This window comes from Manis pentadactyla, chromosome 10 (genome assembly GCF_030020395.1).
Source record: "Manis pentadactyla isolate mManPen7 chromosome 10, mManPen7.hap1, whole genome shotgun sequence".
Classification (NCBI taxonomy): Eukaryota; Metazoa; Chordata; class Mammalia; order Pholidota; family Manidae; genus Manis; species Manis pentadactyla.
This window is the reverse complement of record NC_080028.1, coordinates 87,972,429-87,994,323: the sequence shown is the minus strand read 5'-3', so window position 1 is coordinate 87,994,323 and position 21,895 is coordinate 87,972,429. Positions and strand designations below refer to the sequence as shown.

The 21,895-nt window shown below is 37.6% G+C and overlaps 1 protein-coding gene across 7 annotated transcripts in view; it reads right to left on the bottom strand.

Annotated features, from left to right (window-relative positions):
* LOC118923724 (S-adenosyl-L-methionine-dependent tRNA 4-demethylwyosine synthase TYW1) overlaps positions 1–21,895 on the bottom strand; it is a 312,259-nt gene that overhangs the window by 176,029 nt on the left and 114,335 nt on the right. For all 7 annotated transcript variants that reach the window (XM_036907895.2, XM_057487213.1, XM_057487212.1 and 4 more), the window contains one exon: positions 18,419–18,537. In XM_036907895.2, the coding sequence (XP_036763790.2) occupies positions 18,419–18,537 (119 nt within the window). The remainder of the gene's footprint in view (positions 1–18,418; positions 18,538–21,895) is intronic.

The following is a 21,895-nucleotide window of genomic DNA, read 5'->3' as shown; positions in this document are numbered from 1 at the left end:
AATGAACTCAATTCATTTTGGAAAACTCACATTTGTACATCATACTTGTAAGAATATAGTAATTTATCCTCCATTTACCCCATGGTCCCAAGCACATAAGCCGGTGAGAATTATGCCTGGGCTTGCCTGGGGCTTGCTGGGCTTACCCCGCCTTATCTCTAAACATCCCAACCCTCCCCCAACGCAACAGGCCGAGCAGATCCACCACAATAAAAGGCACCACACTGCTGCTCTCTCTCTCTCTCTCTCTCTCTCTCACTCTGCTGCTCTGTCTCTCTCTCTGCTCTCTCTCCCTATCTCTCTCTCTCTGCTCTCTGCGGCATGCTCTCTCTCTCTCTCTCTCTCTCTTCCCACCCCCCTCTGGGGCAGCCACTTTCTCCTTCAGATAATAAAGTCTCTTGCGTGGGCCCATGTCTCCTGGGTCATTCTGGGTAAGGTCACGGTGAGTTACCCTTTCATTGGTGCTGTGACTTGGATGAGGCTCTCCCATTGACTTAGCTCTTCCTCCAGGAACCTGAGCTGCTTTGGGAACCCTCACTGCCCGATCCTCCTCCACGGGCTCACCGTCCACTTCCCCGGTCGCTCGTCTTCTCGCCCAACACCAGCCTTCAATTTGGTGAGTCTCCCCTTCATGGTCAACTTAAATGTCCCTTTGGAACCTGGGAAGTGACCGTTGAGTGTCCAGTACTCCCAAGGGCTCCTCTGGGACAGGGGCACCCCCAACCACGACTTTCAGAGTCATGGTTGATCCCCATAGTCGACCCTTCTCTGCCTCCCCATGGTGAGAATCCTCATCCACTGAGGCCCGGTCTCCCTTTATCTACGTTTCTACTCAACTCAAAAACTCCTGGTACCAGGTACCAAGCCTCCCCAGCGTTTTTACCTCGACCCCACAGTTAGAGGTGGTGACGACGCCCTAACTGTGCCTGGTCTTCTCCGTGACCTTCTCAATTGCTCAGGGACGCCTCAGCGACTTCTGAATGGTCTTGTTCTCACCATGGGATCTGGCCCCTCCGTTCCCGCAGATTCACCGCTAGGGTGCTTACTCAATAATCTAAAGCCCCTCCACCTCACTCCAGACCTCAAACCTGTTCGCTACTGTAATGAGATCTGGCCATAATATCCCTTGGACAATCAGTCTAAATGGCCCCCCAATGGCTCTTTAAATCCTAAAATTCTCTGTAACTTATACAACTTCTGTAAGCGTACAGGCAAATGGAAAGAGATCCCATATATCCAGGCTTTCTCTTACCTTCGAACCAAGCTCTCCCTCTGTCTCTCTCACTCTGCTGCTCCCTCTGTCTCTCTCTCTCTGCTCTCTCTCCCTCTCTCTGCTCTCTGCTCTCTGTCCCGCTGCTCTCTCTGCTGCTCTCTCTCTCTCTCCCTACCCCCGTCTGGGGCAGCCACTCTCCCTTTCAGATAATAAAGTCTCTTGCATAGGCCCGTGTCTCCTGAGTCACTCTGGGTAAGGAGGGTCGCGGCGAGATACCCTTTCAATACTGTAGTTGAAAAACACATTCAGATCCACAATCTCACTCAAGCAATTAAGCTTCACAGGAATCCTGTAAGGGGGTTATTACCCTTTCATTTTACAATTAAGAAACTGAGGCTCAAAGGCTATTTTTAAGAACCTGCTAAAATGGGGGCAAAAAAACAGAATGTTTATATAGGCATTTAAACCAATGTTTACTAATAAGTCTTTTCTGACATGCTTATTCATAATTGAAACAGATAGTGAATTCTAATTTTAGAAGTTAGTATATTAGTACTTCTTTATGAAAAGCAATGGTAAATGAAATATCTCCATTTAGTTTTATCTTCCTAAAATCTTATTAGTGAATTTGTTCACATATTATTTGTTTTTTTAAAAAACTCAGTGAATTTATTGCTTGAGAAACTGAACTATTGCATTATTGCCTATAAAAACAGGTAATACAAGTAGCAGTATTATCTACTAAATCCTGTTATTTCCTTTGAATCTTGACCTTCACAAAAACAACTTACTTGTGTCAAGAATCTTAGGAAGAAATTAGAACAGACTGTAAAATATGAAATAATGAAAACTAAGAAAAAAAGCACTTGGTTGTTTCTTCTACTAGCTAAGTATTATGTGGCTCAAATTTTTCAATCTACATAACCATACAACTGCTCATCCCACAATATTTTAAGTTTTGTAAGCACATATTCTATCAGTAAAAAGACATGGGATGTAATTTTATTTCAATGCCACCATGTCTCAGCAATCTCCTTCACTGAAATAGTATCTGTGAAGCACTGTACACATGATTTCTTAACCTCAGCACAACTAATATTGTAGACTAGATGATTATTGCGAAGGATTTCCTGTACATTACAGGCTGTTTAAGAACATCCCTGGCCTCTACCCACCAGATGCCAGTAGCACCTCCCTCAGTTTTAACAATCAAAAATGTCTCCACATATTGTCAAATGTCCCAAGTTTCCTCATGGGGTGAAAAATGGCAATTTTGCCCCAGTTGGTAACAACTAATATATCACTCCAAAGAGATACTTTTCAGACTTTTCACTAGATCCCTGGATAACTAGAAAGGGAATACATGTAAAATAATTTAATATGGGACAATGGTATTATTCTACCTTCTTTTTTAAAAGGCTTTACTTTTTATATTATCCATTAAATGAAATATACACAGATAAAACAATATGATGTCTGAGACTTGCATCAAAATAGGGAGGACTAGGATAGGTGAATGGAATACGACTGACCATATATAAATAAATATGGTAGATATTCATTATACTATTCTACTTATGTTCAAAAAGCTCTGATTAAAGTTTAAAAAAGGAAAAAAAGAAGCTAACATAAATCTCAGTAGATAAACAATCTGCTGCAGCCTGCATTAAAAGATCAGTTCAGGGAAACAACAGACAGCTGAATGCCTAGGAGGAAAAGCTGAGAGACACATTCTTTGATAAATCAGAACACTGAAACACCCTTACATATACCAGGAAATACAGAAAGCCTGAAACATGCCAAGGACAGGATGTATGCTAAGAAAAGACCTGAGAAGAACCTAAACTTTCACCCACATCTGAGTTTTAGGCTCAGCACAAGCAAGAAGTGATGGCTAAGGCAGAGTTGCAAATAGCCTTGCTAAGCTTTGAAGGAATGCCCCAACACAGTGTCAATCAATATTCAAAGACTGGAAGAGGGCTATTTTTTCCTTTTTTTCTTCGGCTCCATGTTTTCAAGGAAATCTCTTGTCAACACATTTGCTGACCTCTAAAACAAAGATTTCACAGATAATACATAACAAAGAAAAACATCTGCACAAAACTCACTAAGCAAACAAGCAGCTGAAACCAAGATCAAGCCACAAAAAATAAATCCTGAAGAATGCAAAGAATCTGATTTCCAGACTTTAACACATTATCATATTAACAACATGCAGTTATAAATGAAACATTATAAAGCATACAAAGAAGGAAGAAAAGTACAGCCAATTCACAGGAAAATTAACAAAACTCTCTAGGGAAACACATCAGTCTTGCTAGAAAACAACTAAGTCAACTATCTTGAATATACTCAAGAGTTAAAGGAAATCATGGACAAAGAGCTGAAGGAAACCAGGAGAACAATGTCTCAACAAATATAGAATATCAATTAAGAGAAACAAATGATAAAAATGAACCAAAAAGAACCAAGAGCTGAAAACATAATAACTGCAATGAAAATTTGAACAGAAGGTTTAAACAGCAGATTTGAGCAGGCTTTGAGAAGAAAGACTCAGCAAACTTGAAGATAAGTCAATTATCCAGTCTGAGGAACAGAAAAAAAAAGTGTGAAGAAAAGTGAACAGAGTCTTACACACCTGCTGTGGGACACCATCAAAAGTACCAACATATGCATAATGGAAGTCCCAGGAGAGGAAAGGGAGAAAGGGGCAGAAAGAATATCTAAAGAAATTATGATTGAAAACTTCCTGAATTTAATAAATGACATCAATTTATACATCCAACAAGCTCAAGGAACTCCAAATAGGATAAATTCAAATAGATCCCTACCAATATACAATATAATCAAATTGTTAAAAGACAAAGAATTCAAGCATCCAGAAAAAAGAGAAGACACAAATTACATGAAAGGGATCCTCGGTAAGATTAACAGCCAATTTCTCAGCAGAAATCATGAAGCTTGGGAGGTAGTGGAATGCCATATTTAAAATACTGAAAGAAAAACAACGTCAGCCAAGAATTCTATATCCAGCACAACTACTCTTCAAAACTGAAGGAGATAATAAGATATTCTTAGATAAACAAAAGTTGGGGGAGTTAATCACTACTAGACCTGCCCTTCAAGAAATGCTAAAGGCAGTCCTTTAGGCAGAAATAAAGACACTAGACAGACTAAAATGATACAAAGAAATAAATACTAACATAAAGGTAATTTACAGAGGTAGATACAATAGTCAGTATTATTTCATTTTTGGATTCTAACTACTTTTTTTCCTACATAATTTAAAAGACATATAAATCAACAATCATAAATCTATGTTAATTGGCACAGCATGCATAATGCTATAATTTGTGATAACAACATAAAGGGGAGGAATGAAGGTTTGTATGAGCAAAATTTTTTTAGACTATTGAACCAAAGGGGGTATTAGTTGAAAACAAAGTCAGTTCTCATTATTTGCTAATTCCATATTTGTGAAATTACTTCCTTGCTAAAAAATGTATTGCTAAAAATTTATTTGTAACCCTAAAATCAATACTTCAGGCATATTTGTGGTCATTCATGTCCATGCACACAGCAACAAAAAATTTACACCTTGTACACACATTCTCAGCTGACATCAAACATGACAATGCTCTCTCTGCCTTCTTCTGTAAGCTCTCATTCTGTTAACAAGTGTTCCTTTGTAAGTTAACTTAATATCCTGTTTTCTGCATTTTGTGCTTTTTCTTGGTGATGTTGCTGTTTAAAATAGCTCCCAAAGCTACTCCTATAGCTTTTCTTCTTCCTTCCTAATTACAACCATTAAATAGAATTCGTGCCTCATATCGAATTTACCGAGTATCATAATTCTTCCAAGTGATAAAGATACCTCAAGACAAATACTGGGCATAAAAGCCACAGGACATAAATCTGAAAAGAAGTAAAAAGCTAACCTTTTCAAACAATATTGTCCCTCTCTCACTTACCAACTTTACATTTCCCTGTACGGCCCCAGAAGATGACTGGTTAGCCAGAGACAGGTAAGATTCCTCAAGGGAGGAACAACCTAAGACAGGCACAGTCGCAGGGGGGCCATCAGGTGAGAAATTGGGGATCAATAGAGATGAGGCTTAGAACCTCACCCCCCGTTTTGAGAGAAATCTTCTGCATCCGTGGATGTTTCGTTGCCCTTGTCTAGCTTGGATTAACACATAGTCTACAGGCACACACCCGATCATCTACATTTGCTCTCTTACAGCACTAAACTATGTTTTCTACCTTTATCTTGCATCTACCTACCAATTCAGCATTTTATTAAAAATAGAAATAATAATAATAAGGGAGAAATGTGGGATTCACATATAAATCAAGTATAAAAATCAAACGAATATTCATATTTGACCTGATTGTTTATAGTTCATAATGCGTGATCAAAACCGAAAGTTTCTGTGATGACTGCCCTTGTACTGTTCACAATATAAGAACTTATTCACTATGTAAGAATTTGTTCACCATGTAAGAACTTGTTCGTTATGCTTCAGAAGATTGGAGACTGACGAGAATCAGGCTTGGGGTGGATTAATAATTGTGCATTGAGCACTGAGTCCCCTATACAGAATTTTATTGTTGTTAACAACCATTTGATCAATAAATATGAGAGATGCCCTCTCAAAAAAAATATATATATATAGCTCCCAAGCACAGCACTAAAGTGCTGTGTAGTGTTCCTAAATGCGCTGTGATGTGCCTTATGGGGAAAATATGTATGTTATATAAGCTTCATTCAGGTGTTAATTATAGTGCTGTCAGCCATTAATTAGATCAATGTTAACAAATCAACAATACATATTTAATATAGAGTCTTTAAACAGAAACACACATAAAACAAGGTTATATATTAATAACATGGTGAAAAGGTTGTGATAAGATCGTAGGAGCCTAATCTTTTATTTCCAACTAGAATAGTTCAGTATGTGCTATTGTAGCCTTCCTGTAACTTTACAGAACATAATTACCACAGATAAAAGAGAAGTGGATGTAGACTGTTTTAAGTTTAAGATGTTAGCAGCATTCCCGAGAGCAATAACCACCAGAAAATAACCAAAAAATGTGCATAAAAGGAAATAAAATGGAGTCAAATGTAACAACAAAAAGTCAAACATGGAAGAAGGAAGTAACAGACAAAAAAAGACATAAAACATATACAAGACAAATAGCAAAATGTAAATGGGTTAAATTTTCTAATTAAAAGCCAAAATTGGCAGAATGGATGAAAAAAATAGGTCCAACAATATGCTGCCCACTAAAGATTCACCTTATATCCAAAGACATAACTAGATTGAAGGTGAAAAGAAGAAAAGATATATGTAATACAAATAGTAACCAAAAGAGAGCTGAGGCAACTATTGGAATATCATACAAAATAGACATTAAGTCAAAATTGTTACAAGAGACAAAGAAGAATTTTATATACTGATAAACAGGTCAATCCATCAAGATATAAAAATTACAATATGTATTCCTAACAAAAGAGCACCAAAATACATAGAAAAAATCATAAGCTAGAAAAAAAAAGTTCTACATTAATAATTACAAAATTCAAAAATCACATCTTATTATGGATGGGACAACTAGGCAATTCAATAAGGAAACAGAACATTTGAACACTATTTGTTTAACCAGTAATACCATATAATATATACAGAATACACACAAAAAAGAAAGAATACACATTTTTTTCAAGTACATTTTCCAAGACAGAACATATGTTAGGCCATAAAACAAGTATCAATAAATTTAAAAAGTCTGCAATAATAACATAGGCCATATAATAATAACGACCATATATGACAAACCCACAGCTAACATCATACTCAGTAGTGAAAAGTTGAAAGCTTGTCCTCTAAGATGAGGAACAAGACAAGGATATCCACTCACTGCTCGTATTCAACATGGTACTAGAACTCCTAGCCCCAACAGGCAAGAAAGAGAAATTAGAGACATGCAAACTGGTAAGAAAAAAGTAAAGATGCCACTATTTGCAGATGACATGCTATATACAGAAAACCCTGAAGAATCCATAAAAAACTATTAGAATTAATAAATAAATTCAGTAAACTCACAGGATATAAAATCAATATAAAGAAATAGGCTGTGCTTCTACATACAAATGACTAGCAGGAAGAGAAGTTAAGAAAAAAATCCCATTTACAATTGCATCAGAAAGAATAAAACACCTAGGAATAAACCTAACCAAGGAAGCAAAATACCTGTACTCTGAAAACTCTAAGACACTGATGAAAAGAAATTGAAGATGACACAAGTACATGGAAAGATGGTCCATGCTCATAGACAAGGAAAATGAATAATGTTAAAATGGCTATACTATGCAAAGCAGTCTATAGATTTAAAGCAATCCCTATCAAAATACCAATGGCATATTTCACAGAATTTGTATGGAACCACAAAAGACCCCAAATAGCTAAATCAATCTAGAGAAAGAACAAAGCTGAAATCACACTCCCTGACTTCAAATTATAATACGAAGCTACAGCAATCAAAACAGTATGATATGACCATAAGAAAAGATACACAGACCAATAGAACAGAATACAGAGCCTAGAAATAAACCAATGTATCTATAGCCAATTAATGTATGACAAAAGAGGCAAGAATACACAATGGGAAAACAGTCTCTTAAATAAATGATGGTAGAAAAACTGGACAGCTACATGCAAAAGAATGAAATTCAATCACTGTCTTACACTTTACACAAAAATAAACTCAAATGGATTAAACACCTAAATATAAGAACTGAAACCATAAAACTCCTAAAAGAAAACATAGGCAGTAAACTCTTGAATATCGTCATTAGGAGTTTTTTTCTGGGAAAAAAAAATGTCTGCCTAGGCAAGAGAAATAAAAGCAAATACAAACAAGTGGGGCTATATCAAATTAAAAAGATTCCTCACAGGAAAGGAAACTATCAACAAAACAAAAGTCAGCCTACTAAATGGGAGACTGTACTTGCAAATGACATATCTGATAAGGGGCTAATATCCAAAATATACACAAAGAATTCATATATCTCAACATCAAAAACCAAATAATCCAATAAAAAAATGGTCAGAGGACGTGAATAGACATTTTCCCAAAGACAGACAGATGACCAACAGACAGATGAAAAGTTGCTTAACATCACTAATCATGAGGGATATGCAAATCAAAACTGCAATGAGATATCACTTCACACCAGTTAGAATGCTTAATATCAACAAGATAAGAAAAGTAAGTGTTGGTAAGGATGTGGAGAAAAAGGAACCTTCCCTCATACACTGTTGGTAGGAATGTTAATTGGTCCAGCTACTACCAAAAGCAGTACAGAGGTTCCTCAAAAAGCTGAAAATAGAAATACCATATGACCCAGTAAATCCACATCTGGGAATTCACACAAAGAAAACAAAGTTACTAATTCAAAAATATATATGAGGTCCTATATTTACTGCATCATTACTTAGAATAGCCAATATATGGAAGCAATCTAAATGTCCATCAATAGATGAATGAATAAAAATGTGTTGCATATATACAATGGAATATTACTTGGCCATAAAAAAGAACAAACTCTAGCCTTTGCAAAAATATGAATCATGAGAAGATTCAAGATGTAGATGTGAGAGATGAGACAGAGAAATTCTCCCAAAAGACATATAATAGGAAAATACAGTTGATACAACTAATCCTAAAACAGCAACAAGAAAGAAGGCTGCACCAGAATGCTTACACCGACAAAACAGAGCAGACCTCATGAACCAGGGTAAAGTACCAAAGCCTTGATCTGGCAGGACCCAAGCCTTTCCCCAACCCCAGCTCACCAGTGGGAAGAAAAGAAACAGAGTGGGGAGGAGGTGGAAGCCTAGGACTGGTGAACAACCAGCCCTGGAGATCTGTTCTCAGAGCACAAACCTACATTGCATGTGCTCTAGAAATTAGTGGGGTTGGAAAGCTAAGACAGGCGGAATAATTGGAGAGACTAAGATTCCTGCCATTGGTGGAGGACAGGGATCCACAACCGGCCGCTCTGGGACAAAGGAAAGGCAGGAGGTCTGAGAGGCTTCATAGCAGAAAGAGGGCTGCTGAAGGGGCAGGGTTTTCACAGAGCTTGCTGCGCGACAGAAGGGATAGGTAGACGAGGTTGCCTGGGCAGGCTGTGAGCAGCAGGTTGGGAGCTATCAGGAGCTTCAGGCGCTCCATTCCCCTGACTAGCTACTCAGCTCCAGAACACCCCACTGTGACACGCAGCCTACTGCGCCTCCCTCCTGGCCTTCCGGCACAGGCTCGCAAACCAGCAGTCTGTACCCTGGCATCAGGCCAACCAGATGGAGGCCCTGCCTAGGGCAATTACAGGTGCAAAGCGCAGAGGCTTACACCAGTGTGCTCTGCTCACTGGTTCTGACAATGGAGACAGGCAGTGCAATCGGGAAATAGGAAACAGCTCTTTCCTCCTCCAGGGCACCAGCGCCTTTCCCCTGCAACCCACGACATCACTCCAGGGGCTGAGCAGCTCCAGAGAGTAGAGCTTCTGGACACTAGAGAGCACCACATAGAAATATGAAACGTCAAAGGAACCTAGTTCAGACCAAAATCTCACAAACCCCAGAAAAAGAAAAAGGGACAAATGAAACTGAACTCACCAATCTTCCTAAAAGAGAGTTCAAAATAAAAATGATAAACATGCTCATGGAGGTACAGAAAAACATTCATGAACTCAGGGACGAATTTAGAACAGAGATTCAATTATTTAAAAATTCCATGTTAATGCATGTACGCAACTTAATTAGTAGTTTAAAACCTATACATGCTTATCTTACTCTACAAGAAGGTATGTCAAAGAAATAATCAATCTTCCCATGTTTTCTTCCATCTGCTACTTCTATAGCTTTTCTTCTTCTTTCCTAATTACAACCCTTTAGTAGAATTCGTGCCTCATATCGAAAATTACTGAGTATCATTATTCTTCCAAGTGGTAAAGATACCTCAAGACAAATGCTGGGCATAGAAGCCACAGGGCATAAATCTGAAAAGAAGTAAAAAGCTAACCTTTTCAAACAATATTGCTTCTCTCTCACTTACCAACTTTACATTTCCCTGTATGGCCCCGGAAGATGACTGGTTAGCCAGAGACGGGTAAGATTCCTCAAGGGAGGAACAACCTAAGACAGGCACAGTCGCAGGGGGGCCATCAGGTGAGAAATTGGGGATCAACAGAGGTGAGGCTTAGAACCTCACCCCCCCTGTTTTGAGAGAAATCTTCTGCATCCATGGATGTTTTATTGCCCTTGTCTAGCTCGGATTAATACTTGTCTATAGGCACACACCTGATCATCTACATTTGCCCTCTTACAGCACTAAATTATGTTTTCTACCTTTATCTTGCATCTACCTACCACTTCAGCATTTTATTTAAAAAATAATAATAATAATAATAAAGGAGAAATGTGGGATTCACATATAAATCAAGTATAAAAATCAAACGAATAATCATATCTGACTTGATTGTTTATAGTTCATAATGCGTGATCAAAACCGAAAGTTTCTGTGATATGACTGCCCTTGCACTATTCACCATGTAAGAACTTATTCACTATGTAAGAACTTGTTCACCATGTGAGAACTTGTTCATTATGCTTCAGAGGATTGGAGACTGTTGAGAATTAGGCTTGGGGTTGATTAATGATTGTGCATTGAGTCCCCTATACAGAATTTTATTGTTGTTAACAACCATTTGATCAAAAAATATGAGACGCCCTCTCAAAAAAAAAAAAATTCCATATCTGAAATGAAATATACAATAGAGGGACTTAAAAACAGATTAGATATATTACAAGAGATGGTGAATGGAACAGAAATTAGAGAGGAGGAATACAAAGAAGGTGAGGCACAGAGACAAAAAAGGATCTCTAAGAATGAAAGAACATTCAGAGGACTGTGTGATCAATCCAAATGGAACAATATTCACATTACAGGGTACCACAAAAAGGAGAGAGAGAAAAAGGGATAGAAAGTGTCATTGAGGAGGTAATTACTGAAAACTTCCCCAGTCTTGGGAAGGAGATAGTCTCTCAGGCCATAGAGGTGCACAGATCTCCCAACACAAGGGACCCAAGGAAGACAACATCAAGACATATAATAATTAAAATGGCAAAAATTCAGAATTGGATTAAAGATGGCAACATGATAGGTGAGACAGAGACCTCCTCCTAAAACCACATTTATTACAAAAATATAATTTAATACAACTAATCCTGAAAGAGCAAGAAGAAACAAGACTGCACCAGACTGCATAAACCAGGAGAAAAGAGCAGGCCTCACAGAACAGGGTAACGTACCAAAGCTGTGACCAACGGGCCCAAGCCCTTCCCGCATCCCAGCTCACAGGTGGGAGGAAGAGAAACAGAGCAGGGAGGGAATAGAGGTCTGGGACTGCTGAAAACCTAGCCCTGGAGATCTGCTCTGGGAGCAGGAACCTACATTGCATGGTGCTCTGGTGGTTTAGTGCAGTTGGAAAGCTAAGACAGGCGGAATACCTGGAGAGACGGAGATTCCAGCTGCTTGTCGAAAACAGGGATTCATATCCAACTAATCTGGGTGGGCAGTCTTAAAGAGTTCCTAAAAGCAAGAGGGCTGCTAAAGGGGCAAGGATTGCACAGAGCTTACTGCTCAGGAGAAAGGACAAGTAGACAAAATTTCCCGGGAGCAATCTGCCCAGCAGCTTGGGAGCTTAAACGATATTCAGGTGCTCGATCCCCCTAGCTGACTAAACAGCTCCAAGGACCCCACCGTGATACACAACCTGCTGTGTCTTCCACCCATCTAGCAAGCATGCACCTGATTCAGGCTCCCAAACCAGCAATCCCTGCCCTGGGGATGCCAGGCAGAGGGAACCACTGCCTACGGCAGCTGCAAACACAAACCATAGAGGCTTACACCTGTGTGTTTAGCACACTGGTCCGAGCAGTGGAGACAGGCATAGCTGTGGGAAGCAGGAAATAGCTCTTTCCTCCCCTCAGGCACCAAAACTGCTCCCCTGTGACCCCCAACATTGCTCCAGGGACTGAGAAACTCCAGAGAGTAGAGTTTCTGGGCAATAGAAGGTGCCACATACAAATACAAAACATCAAAGAAACCTGGTTAAAAGCAAAATTATGAATACACCTGAGAGAGAGTCAAATGAAACTGACCTCATGAATCTTCCTGAAAGATTTCAAAATAAAAATCATTAACAAGCTCATGGATGTACAGAAAAATATTCAAAAACTCAGGAAGGAATTTAGGATGGAGATCCAATTGTTCAAGAACACAATGGAGGGTATTTAAAGCACATTAGATACGTTAGAGAGGACGATAAATGAAATAGAAAAGAGAAGAGGAATACAAAGAAACTGATGTACAGAGAGAAAAAAGGTTCTAAGAATGAAAGAATACTGAGAGGACTGTGTGACCAATCCAAAAGTAACAATATTCATATTATAGGGGAAACAGAAGAAGAAGAGAGAGAAATACATAAAAAGTGTCTTAGAGGAAGTAGTTACTGAAAAATTCCCCAATGTGGGGAAGGAGATAGTCTCTCAGGCTATCTAGGTGCACAGATCTCCCAACACAGGGAACCCAAGGAAGACAACATCACGACATAAATAATTATAATGGCAAAGATCAAGGATAAGGACAGATTATTAAAAGCAGCCAGAGAGAGAAATAAGATCACATACAAAGAAAACCCCAACAGGCTATCATCAGACTTCTCAGCAAGAACTTTACAGGCCAGAAGGGAGTGACATAATATGTTTAATGCAATGAAGCAGAAGGGCCTCGAACCAAGAAGACTTTATCTGGAAACATTATGATTTAAATTTGAAGAAGGGATTAAACAATTTCCAGATAAGCAAAAGCTGAGAGAATTTAGCTTCCCAAAACCATCTTTAGAGTGTATTTTGGAGGTACTGCTATAGATGGAAGTGTTCCTAATATAAAATAGCTGTCACAAAAGGTTAAAAAAAAGGGATAAACAGAGAGTACAGAATACGATGCTTAATATATAAAGAACGGAGGAGGAAGAAAAGGAGGTAAAAAAAGAAACCTTCAGATTGTGTTTGTAATAGCATACTAAGTGACTGAAGTTAGACACTTTGATAGTAAGAAGTTACCTTTGAACCTGCAGTAACCATGAATCTAAAGCCTGCAATGGCAATAAGTGCATACCTATCATTAATCATCCTAAATGTAAATGCTCTGAATGCACCAATCAAAAGACACAGACTCACTGAATGGATAAAAAACAAGACCCAACTATATGCTGCCTACAAGAACTCACTTCAAACCCAAAGACATACACAGACTAAAAGTGAAGGGATGGAAAAAGATACTTCATGCAACTAATAGGGAGAAAAAAGCAGGTGTTGCAGTACTGGTATCAGACAAAATAGACTTCAAACCAAAGAAAGTCACAAGAAACAAACAAGGGCAGTATATAATGACAAAGGGGTCAATCCAACAAGAGGATATAACCATTATAAATATCTATGCACCCAACACAGGAGCACCTACATATGTGAAACAAATACTAACAGAATTAAAAGGGGAAATAGAATGTAATGCATTCATTCTAGGAGACTTCAACACTCCACTCACTCCAAAGGACAGATCAACCAGACAGAAAATAAGTAAGGAGACAAAGGCATTGAAAAACACATTAGAACATATGGACCTAACAGACATATATAGAACTCCTCACCCAAAAGATACACATTATTTTCAAGTGCATACGGAACATTTTCCAGAATAGACCACATATTAGGCCATAAAAAACAGCCTTAGTAAATTCAAAAAGATTGAAATTGTACCAAACAACTTCTCAGATCACAAGAGTATAAAACTAGAAATAAATTGTACAAAGAAAACAAAACAGCTCACAAACACATGGAGGCTTAAAAACATGCTCCTAAATAATCAATGGATCAATGACCAAATTAAAACAGGGATCAAGCAATATATGGAGACAAATGAAAACAACAGCACAAAGCCCCAACTTCTGTGGTACACAGCAAAGGCAGTTCTAAGATGGAAGTATACAGCAAACCAGGCCTATTTAAAGAAGGAAGAGGAATCCCAAATGAATATCCAAATTCATAATTATTGAAACTGCAAAAAGAAGAACAAATGAAGCCCAAAGTCAGCAGAAGTAGGGACATAATAAAGATCAGAGAAGAAATAAATAAACTTGAGAAGAATAAAACAATAGAAAAACTTAATGAAACCGACAGCTGGTTCTTTGAGAAAATAAACATAATAGGCAAACCCCTAGCCAGACTTATTAAGACAAAAAGAGAATCTACACACATCAACAGAATCAGAAATGAGAAAGGAAAAATCACAATGGACACCATAGAGATACAAAGAATTTATTAGAGAGTACTATGAAAATCTACATGCTAACAAACTGGATAATCTAGAAGAAATGGACAACTTTCTAGAAAAATATAACCTTCCAAAACTGACCCAGGAATAAACAGAAAATCTTTATCAGACTGATTACTAGCAATGAAATTGAATTGGTAATCAAAAAACTACCCAAGAACAAAACCCCCGGGCCAGAAGGACCCACCACTGAATTTTATCAGACACTTAGAGAAGACATAATACCCCTTCTCCTTAGAGTTTTCCAAAAAATAGAAGAGGAGGGAATACTTTCAAACTCATTCTATGAAGCCAGCATCACAAATACCAAAACCAGGCAAAGACACCACCAAAAAAGAAAACTACAGACCAATATCCATGATGTACATACATGCAAAGATACTCAACAAAATATTAGCAAACCAAATTCAAAAATACATCAAGATGATCAAAGACCATGACCAAGTGGGATTCATCTCAGTGATGCAAGGATGGTACAATATTTGAAAATCCATCAACATCATCCACCACATCAACAAAAAGAAGGACAAAAACCACATCATCATCTCCACAGATGCTGAAAAAGCATTCGACAAAGTTCAACATCCATTCATGAAAATACTCTAAACAAAATCGGTATAGAGGGCAAGTACCTTAACATAATAAAGACCATATATAATTAACCCACAGCCAACATTATAGTTAAAAGAGGGAAGCTGAAAGCTTTTCCTTTAAGATTGGGAAAAAGACAAGGATGCCCACTCTCCCCACTGTTAGTCAGCATAGTTCTGGAGGTTCGAGCCATGACAATCAGACAACACAAAAAAATGAAAGGCATCCAGATTGACAAGGAAGAAGTTAAACTATCCCTGTTTGCAGATGACATGATATTGTACATAAATAACCCTAAAGAATCCACTCTAAAACTACTAGATCTAATAACTGAATTCAGCAAAGTTGGGGGATACAAAATTAATACACAGTCATCTGTTGCATTTCTATACACTAATGATGAACTAGCAGAAACAGAAATCAGGAAAACAATTCCATTCACGGTTGCATCAAAAAGAATAAAATAACTAGGTATAAACCTAACCAAGGAAGTGAAATACCTATAGGATGAAAACTACAAGACACTCATGAGAGAAACTAAAGAAGATACCAATAAATGGAAACACATCCTGTGGCTCATGGATAGGAAGAATTAATATTGTCAAATTGCCCATCCTGCCTAAAGCAACCTACAGATTCAATGGAATCCCTATCAAAATACCAAAAGCATTCTTCAATGAACTAGAGAAAATAGTTCTAAAATTCATATGGATCCACAAAAGACCCTGAAAAGCCAAAGTAATCCTGAGAAGGAAGAGTAAAGTGGGGCGGATTACACTCCCTGACTTCAAGCTCTACTACAAAGCCACAGTAATCAAGAAAATGTGGTACTGGCATAGACCAATGGAACAGACTAGAGAGCCCAGATATAAACCCAAGCATATATGGTCAGTTAATATACGATAAAGGAGCCATGGACATACAATGGGGAAATGACAGCCTCTTCAACAGCTGGTGTTAGTAAAACTGAACAGTTATATGCAAGAGAATGAAACTGGATTATTGTCAAAGCCCACACACAAAAGTAAACTCAAAATGGTCAAATACCTGAATATAAGTCATGAAACCATAAATTCTTGGAGGAAAACCTAGCCAAAAATCTCTTGAATATAAACATTAGCAACTTTTTCCTGAATGCATCTCAGCCAAGTGAAACAAAATAAAACATGAACAAATGGGACTACATCATGCTAACAAGTTTCTGTACAGCAAAGGACACTATCAGCAGAACAAAAAGGCATCCTACAGTATGGGAGAATATATTTTTAAATGACATATCTGACAAGGGGTTAACATCTGAAATACATAAAGAACTCATATGCCTCAACATCCAAAAACCAAATAACCCTATTAAAAAATGGGTGGAGGATATGAACAGACACTTCTCCAAAGAAGAAATTCAGATGGCCAACAGGCACATGAAAAGATTTTCCATATTGCTAATTATCAGGGAAATGAAAATTAAAACCACAATGAGATACCACCTCACACCAGTTAGGATGGCCAACATAAAAAGAATAGGAACAACAAATGCTGGCAAGGGCATGGAGAAAGGGGAACCCTCCTACACTGCTGGTAGGAATGTAAACTAGTTTAACAATTGTGGAAAGCAATATGGACATTCCTCAAAAAACTAAAAATAGAAATACCATATGACCCAGGAATTCCACTCCTATGAATATACCCTAAGAATGCAGGAGCCCAGTCTCAAAAAAAAGACGTATGCACCCCTATGTTTATCACAGCACTATTTACAATACCCAAGAAATGGAAGCAACCTAAGTGTTTGTTCATCACTAGATGAATAAAGAAGATGTGGTACATATACACAATGGCATATTATTCAGCCATAAGGAGAAAACAAATCCTATCATTTGCAACAACATGGATGGAGCTAGAGGGTATTATGCTCAGTGAAATAAGCCTGGCGGAGAAAGACAATTACCAAATGATTTCACTCATATGTGGAGTATAAGAACAAAGAAAAAACTGAAGGAACAAAACAGCAGCAGAATCACAGAACCCAAGAATGGACTAACAGTTACCAAAGGGAAAGGGACTGGGGACGGTGGGTGGGAAGGGAGGCAGAAGGGAAATAAGGGGCATTACGATCAGCACACATAATGTAGTGGGGGTCACGAGGAAGGCAGTATAGCATAGAGAAGATAAGTAGTAACTCTATAGCATCTTACTACACTGACGGACAGTGACTGTAATGGGGTATGTGGTGGGGTCTTGATAATGGGGGGAATCTAGTAACCACAATGTTGCTCATGTAATTGTACATTTTAACGATACCAAAATAAAAAAATGAATGCAAGGGCACATAAAGTTTGATGTTACAAAGAGAAAGGAAAAGGAAAGACCTGGCAAATATTAGTAACCAAAAGAAATCTATAGTATCAGAAAATGCAGACATTAAGCAAAAAGCATTATAGTGGATAAAGAGGATTGCTAAATAATAAAACAGACAAATAACTAGTAACAGAGAATAGATTTTATTACTGTTTTATTAACCCGCAACACTCTTTTCATGAGGATATGACAGATTTTTTAAACTTGACAATACATATGGCATATGCATGTCTCAATAAATTAAAATTAGTACTAGAAACCATGTACAGTACCAATAATATAATTTCATTGAAATTTAATAAAAATCTAATCCCAAAATTCTAATTTATGTGTAATTTGTAACATACTTCTCTAACCCATGAGTTACAAAGCCATAATGGAAATTGGGAGATAATTACAACTGAATAATAATTAATCAAAACCTATGGAATGTAAAGAAGTAGAGGGAATTTTATAATTAAAGGCTTATAGAAGACTAAATATTCATGAGTTAATGGTACAATTTCAGTTAGGAAAAAAACAGGAAAAAAAAGAGTAAAGAATAAGAAAACAAAGATATAATGGAGAACACTCACAAAACTAAAATCTAAGTCTTCAAAAAGACAAAAACTTGGCAAGACCCTGATTAAACTGGCTAAGAAAAACAACCACATGCATAAATATATAATATTAGGAATAGGAAAGGGGGTTGAGTACAGAAACAGCAGAGTTTTAGGTAAATTTGAATTTGAATGTAGTGGTGCCAGAAACTATTACAGCCCATTACAGAGTTGATCACCATGGCCATTTATTTTTACTTACCGCCAACAGAAGACACATTTATTTGCACATGCCAAGCTCGGGGTAGTTTCCATGCAACGATGGCTTTCGATACCATAGAATGTATGTTTATAACAACCTCCTCTCCCTCGGAGCATTGACTATGAAGGTAAAAAAACAAGTGATAATTTGAATAAAATCCTCAAAGCAAGGAAACAAAACACCAAGACATCATTTTTAATGAAGAAACCATTTGTTTCAAAACCATAAATACCTTACTGTATCTGCACGATGCAGAAAATTATAGCATTATAGTAGGCTTTGGTATTGTTTTGCATTTTCTAAACCCCAATGAAATAAACCTATGATTCATTAACTCTGAAAGCTCTATAGGGAGGACCACTGATGCTTTCATTTTCAATTCCACACAACTGCCTCAAATAATATTAGCACAATAATATATAATGCCAAGGGATGGATAAGACAGACTCCTAAATAAGAGGGGTGGCACTCATATGAAACAGTGTTTCCACTTTGACTAAGGTAGGGTAGAGAAGGGAATGCATCCTTACTCCCTTATTCTTATGCTCAGGATAAGGGAGCATATTCTATGTCAATTGAATGGCAGAATTTGAACATACTGAGACTGTTGAGGGGACAAGTATTATGTATATGAGAGGTTATTTAAAAAAACAGTACAATTTAATATGTGAGTGGTAAAACGTAGCAAAAATGGGTTATTTGAAGAAATACTGCAGTGCAACTTAGGGTTGGAATCACAAGATACTATCAAGTTTTCTGAGCTATCATCAGAATCTACCAAGAAGCTCTATATAACATGGACTTGATCTCAGAAAAAAACGAAGCCTGTAAGGAGATTATGATAGAAATGTCACGGTGACTTGTCTCATAGCAGTAATGGAGGAAAGGAGTGGTACTAAAGAGGGACATTCACTAGCATTTCCCATTAGACGGGCAAAACAGAGGAAGTCACCTAAGATGACTGCAATTTTGAACCTAAGTATGATGGGAGTTAACAACAGGAAAGACAAACAAGGAAGCAGGTGTTTATGTGTATGTATACACACACAGACATATATACATATATATACATATATGTATACATATACACACACATACATATACACACACACACACATAGACATATATATCAGTGTACAAACATTATACCGCTGTTCCACAATGGAAGAAAATTACATGAAATCCACCAGCTTGGTTACTGTTAAGTTGATCACAGTCTTTTTTGTCCTGATAAAAGGGGCTCCCCTCCATCTCACAAGTACTTATATTAAGAAAAAAAGGAGTGAAGGAAAAATATTTCAGGATAACCATGCCTACAAACTCTCTTCCATGTTTCCAGTAAAATATCTAAGAAGACAAACAAAATTTTCAAGTCTTGTACATAACACGGAAAACTAAAAGTCCACCAAATGCTAAAGTCACAAAGTGATTACCACTATATATCGTGCCAACAGAGAAAAAGAGTTGAAGACCTCCACATTTCATTCATTACTTACTGAGAAGTTAATATACCTCAAGCACACTGTGTGTTGAATGTACAGTAATGAATAAGACAAAGCCCCTACCCATGATCTGGTGTGAGGATATGGAAGTAAGCAGGGAAAATATGATAGGTTGATTGATCGATCAAGATTCTTTTGCAGGCAACAGAAACTGACTCTAGCTAAACAGAAAGGAATTTGAGAGGATCTCATAGCTCATACAATCTTTAGAAAGGCAGGAAGAAAGCAGACTGGCAGCTGGACCACCACTCAGTCCCTCAGAAGACATCACACAGATGCCACCACTCTGAGACCATCACCAGCACCACCATTGAGAATCAGATGCTGCTGCCACCCACACAAAATTGAATCCTCAATGCCCCAGTGCCTTCCCATCACTCATTCCATAATCACAGTCTAGTGCTGAAAAGAGTAACTATCCAAAGTGATATTTTTATACCTAGGTTGCCAGGGCATGGTACCAGGAAACAGTACCTCTCTTCTTAGCTTCTGTAGCAGGCAGTGGGCCCTCACACCAAAGCCCATTTTACAGGGAATTCCCCCAAACAAGAGAAAGCTCAGATGCTAGGCAAGAAAAGACCAATGTCCATGATGCTGTTAGTGTAGCCCATGGGACAGATGACAACCCCGAACAGCTTGCAGGACCAGTGAGAACTTCCCAGAGGTGTGATGTCCAAATCAAATACTGAAGGGCTAAAAGGACAGGAACACAAACATATGAGAAGGATGGCATGTTTTCCTTTGAAAGGCTTTTTTTTCCCTAAAAGTTTTATAGTTTTACACTTTAGATTCAAGTTGACGACCGATTTTCAGTTAATTTTTATGAAGTATGCAATTTAACATAATTTTTGGTGTGTGTATGTGTCCACTGTTAGTGTGTGTGATTTTGTGGTGGTGGAGAGGTGGGGGTTGGGGGTTTTGCCTATGGATGTCTAATTGCCCCACAACCATTTGTTGGAAGGGTTATCCTCCCTTAAAGGAATTGCTTTTGCACCTTTGTAAAAATTCAGTTAAGTGGGCTTATTTCTGAAATCTCTAGTCCATTCTTTTCATATGATTGTTCACCCCTCCACCAACATCACATTTTCCTGATTACTGTAGAAATACAGTAAGTTACATTATCAGGGTTTATAATTCCTCCCATTTTAGTCTTCCTCAACATTGTTTAAACTATTGTAGGGCCTGTGCCTTTCCTTATAAATTTTAGAATAAGCTTATCTAATTAAATACTTAATTTTAATAGAAACTGCATTAAACCTACAGATCAATTTGGGGGAAAGTGGCATTTTAATATACTAAGTAATCCAATCTATGAACATTTTATTTAAATTTGACTTAGAATTCAATTTCAATTTACATTTATTTAGACTGCCATTGATTTCTGACTTGAGATCTTTTTCTAATGTAAGCATTTATTGCTGTAAATTTCCCTCTGAACCACTGCTTCCCATATACTGTATGTTTTATTATCATTCCGTTCTATGCATTTTTTTCATTTCCTTTGGACTTCATCATTGACCCATGGCTTATTTAGGAATGTGCTGTTTAATTTCCACATATTCAGAGCTTTTCCTTTGTTTCTATTATTGTTTCCTAGATTGATTCTATTATGGTCAGAGAACGCACTCTGTATTTCAATTCTTATAAATCTGCTGAGGTCTGTTTATGGCCTATCTTGGTGAATGTTTCATAGGCACTCAAAAAAAATGCATATTCTTCTGTTGCTGGGTGAGTGTTCTATGTATATCAATTAGATCCTTCGATTAAGTGTGTTGTTCATATTTTCTATATCCCTGTGATTTTCAGTCTAATAGTTCTAGCAGTTGCTGAGGTGTTTTGAAGTTGCCAACTGTGGATTTTTTTTTAATTTCTCCATTCAACTTTGTCAGTTTTTTCTTGATTTACTTTGAGCCTCATTTATTGCAGATAGATCATTTTATCAGTATGAAATGTTGCTCTCTGTCTCTAGTTATTT